The 3,071-nt window shown below is 64.1% G+C and overlaps 1 protein-coding gene across 1 annotated transcript in view; it reads left to right on the forward strand.

Moving 5' to 3' along the window:
* Window positions 1-3,071, forward strand: part of EFCAB6 (EF-hand calcium binding domain 6) — a 127,605-nt gene that overhangs the window by 42,147 nt on the left and 82,387 nt on the right. Inside the window, exon 9 of the mRNA XM_012735104.1 lies at window positions 2,346-2,494. Coding sequence (XP_012590558.1) covers window positions 2,346-2,494 — 149 coding nt within the window. The remainder of the gene's footprint in view (window positions 1-2,345; window positions 2,495-3,071) is intronic.

Below are 3,071 nucleotides of genomic sequence, written 5' to 3' on the forward strand. Positions count from 1 at the left end.
AGCCTGGCCGCCTCGCCAGCCCGGCGCAGCTGCTCTGGGCCTCCACACGTCCCTCGGCCTCGGGCGCCCTCAGCCCGCCATCTGCAGTCGCTTTCATTGCAGCCTCGGCTCCTGCTCCTGCGGTTCTGATCTGTTTATCAGCTTTCAGAGGGTGCTGTCTGTGACTTCGCTCGGAAGTATCCCTTCTCAGCTCCTTCGTGGTGTCATTGTCTCGTCTTTCTGCTTTCCGTCAGCGTCGCGCTCCCGCTCAGCGCCTCTTTACGGCCGCCTCCTTGCAGGTGCGTGTTTATACGTATTTTATATTGTTTCCCAACAGGATTCTTGTCGCTTCCTTCATATTTCTTGGTTTGCATCTTTCTTTCCGGAACCTGTTTGCATCATTGCACAGCCGTTTCTTTCCTCCGTCGGCGCCGAGGCTGAGGCTCGCCCCTGCTGTGGCTGGGACCTGGCGCGGCCCAGGCCCTCCGTCGTCTGACCGCGCACAGCCGGTGCCTCCCGGGGGCACGTGCAGAGGCCCCTGCCGTGTGCTGGCGCCGGGGTTCCTCTGCTGGGCGGGGCCCCCCGCATGGAGCAGTGCGTCAAAACGGCGGCGTGCGGCCCCCGCAGCAAGCGAGGTCCCTGCAGTGGGGACCAGCACCCAGTAGGGACGGGCGGGCAGTGGGAGGCAGACCCAGGGCCGCCCCGCCGGCCTCGACCTTCACTTCTTTCCTTAGGGACGGGGTGAGTAGCTGCTCACATTGGGCTGCCTGCCGTCCGCCAAGCTGTTGGGCTTCGCTCCAGGTGGTCATCAGTGCAGGAAACAGGCACCTCTGCCCTCCTGGGGGCTGTGTGGCCTCTGTCAGCGGGCAGCCTTAAGCAGACCGCTTGGAAGCACGAGTTCCCTTGGGTGTCTTGCGGAAAAGGACAGGGCTGTGGGAGCGCCCGGCCCGGGACCTCGGCGAGACCGGAGATGGGCGCCTTTGTAAGGGTGAAAGTTTTGCCTCTCGCCCGCGGCCTCCCGGTGACTGAGCCTCTCCGCTCGCCTGTCGCTTAGAAGTGCGACGCGGCCACAGGCGGCCCTCGGGGCGCCTTCTCGCGACTGGGGTTTACCGACACGCGTGCGTCACCGGCGGGACTCCTCCGGCCGCTCTGCCTGTGCATGTGATCGTGCTGGACGCGGGCGAGAAGCCGCCAGGGAGGCTTCCAGCATCCTGCCCTTGCCACGCCTGGCGCCCGGCTCCAGGCGCTTCCCGTTCACTCCGGGCACCTGGAGAACTGAAAGGCGGTGCAGGGGGCCAGACCTGCTCCGCTTTCACTCCTCCCTCCTTTTCTACACAATGTTTCTGGAGAAACCAAAGGAAACCAACCTGGCTGGAGACCAGAAGTCGCGGGGATGGCGAGCGTGAGCTGCGCTCAGCAGTGAAGGCCCTGCCTGGGCAGCGCGCCCGCTCCGCTCCGTCCCTGCTGGCCGCCCCGGGCCACCTCCCCGGGGAGACGCCCGTTTGGGGTTAATGTCACCGCAACTTTCTACGAAGCGGAAGCCCTGTGACCTCTAAGTATGTGAGGAGCTTCCCCTCCGAGGCCCAGTCTTCCTCGCGCCGCCGGCCTGCACCTTCCTGCAGCTTCGCGGCCACTGCCTGCCACACGCAGCTGCTGCTCGTTTTGCTTCTCCTCGTGTCCCAGCGAGCAGGGAACGCAGCGCAGAGGGAGCGGCTCGGAAGTGCCGGAGAACAGGGTTATTACTCAGCAGCAAACAGCGGGAGAACCCTGGGGAGGAAAGCCAGCCTTCATCATCTTTTTATGAGTCGTATAGAAATGAGTGGTTACCCTACTTTATGGCATTCTAGAAGCCCCCTAACAGAGCCACCCGGGCTCCCTGTGACTCCCCACTCCAAAAAAAGATAATTAAAGAAAGCCCGATGGGCGCTCTGTCTGTGCTGTCCTTATGTTGATCATTTTTCTCACGGCAAAACAACTTCTATTTTTAATAAAACGTTGCCAGCTTTTTTGTTTGATGAACCTGACTTCCTCGTCGGGCTCACAGTAGGGATGACTTGCAAGCATATTGGGAAAGATGTATCAAGCTGGCAGCGCCTCCCAGGACTTTAGCCCGAAGCCCGAGGTGCAGCTATCATCTGTGCCGCGTTTCCGGGGGACCCTGGCTGCCTCGCCAGCGGCGGGCGGGGGCGGGGCGGGGCGGGGCGGCGGCTTCATCCACGCACCGTGGGACGCTCGGTGCGAGCCACGGTCCCCTTTGATCAGTTCTTGGAGAGGAGACTGTGACGAGGTTTGGTAGAAATGAAACGCTCGCTTGCCCCGGGACGCCCACTGTCGTGACAGCGACACGCTCGCTCTGTCCGTTGCAGCTTTCCAGGTGCTACGATAAGGTGGAAAAGGCGCTGGGCGCGGGGGACCCCTCGCGGCGCGGCTGCGTGTCTCTGAACTACCTGAAGGTTGTCCTGGACACCTTCGTGTGCCGGCTGCCCAGAAGAGTTTTCATCCAGCTAATGAAAAGGTGAGCGTCCTCCCCGCGCCCTCCCCGCCCAGCCCACTCATGTCTGCCCACGCCGGCGCTCCCTGGCTGCAGGCCCGCGCTCCGGGGAAGTCGCGTGGAGCCCTCCCGCACCGCCGTCCGTCCCGCCGGCCCTCAGGCCTCCGCCACCGTCCCCGCCTCCTGCCCGTCTTCCCGCACCCCCAGACGTTTCCGAAACCGATAGGAGTCAGGCGCCAGGTGTCAGGGGAGGCTGGCCCATCTCTCGGGAGGAACCTCCAGAGGCAGGGACAGTGAAAGTGCTGTTTTCACACGTCCCGGAGTCCCCGTCACGTTAAACGTCCCAGCGCCAGCGTAACCCGTTGCCTCACGGGTTCACCCGCGAGCTGACGACCCGAGCGGGCGCGTAGTGGCAGCTGCTGGCCACAGCGCTCTGCTCTGGTCCTCGGTCCGCCCCGCTGTCCGGACAATGCTGGGCCGTCTGCCTCTTACCACCCAGGTCTGAACGACGGCCGCCACGGGGACACGGGTGACCCGTCCCCCACCCCTGCCCGCGTGAGGTCCACGGGGACACGGGTGACCCGTCCCCCACCCCTGCCCG

This window comes from Condylura cristata, unplaced genomic scaffold (genome assembly GCF_000260355.1).
Source record: "Condylura cristata isolate star-nosed mole 26May11 unplaced genomic scaffold, ConCri1.0 scaffold00004, whole genome shotgun sequence".
NCBI lineage: Eukaryota > Metazoa > Chordata > Mammalia > Eulipotyphla > Talpidae > Condylura > Condylura cristata.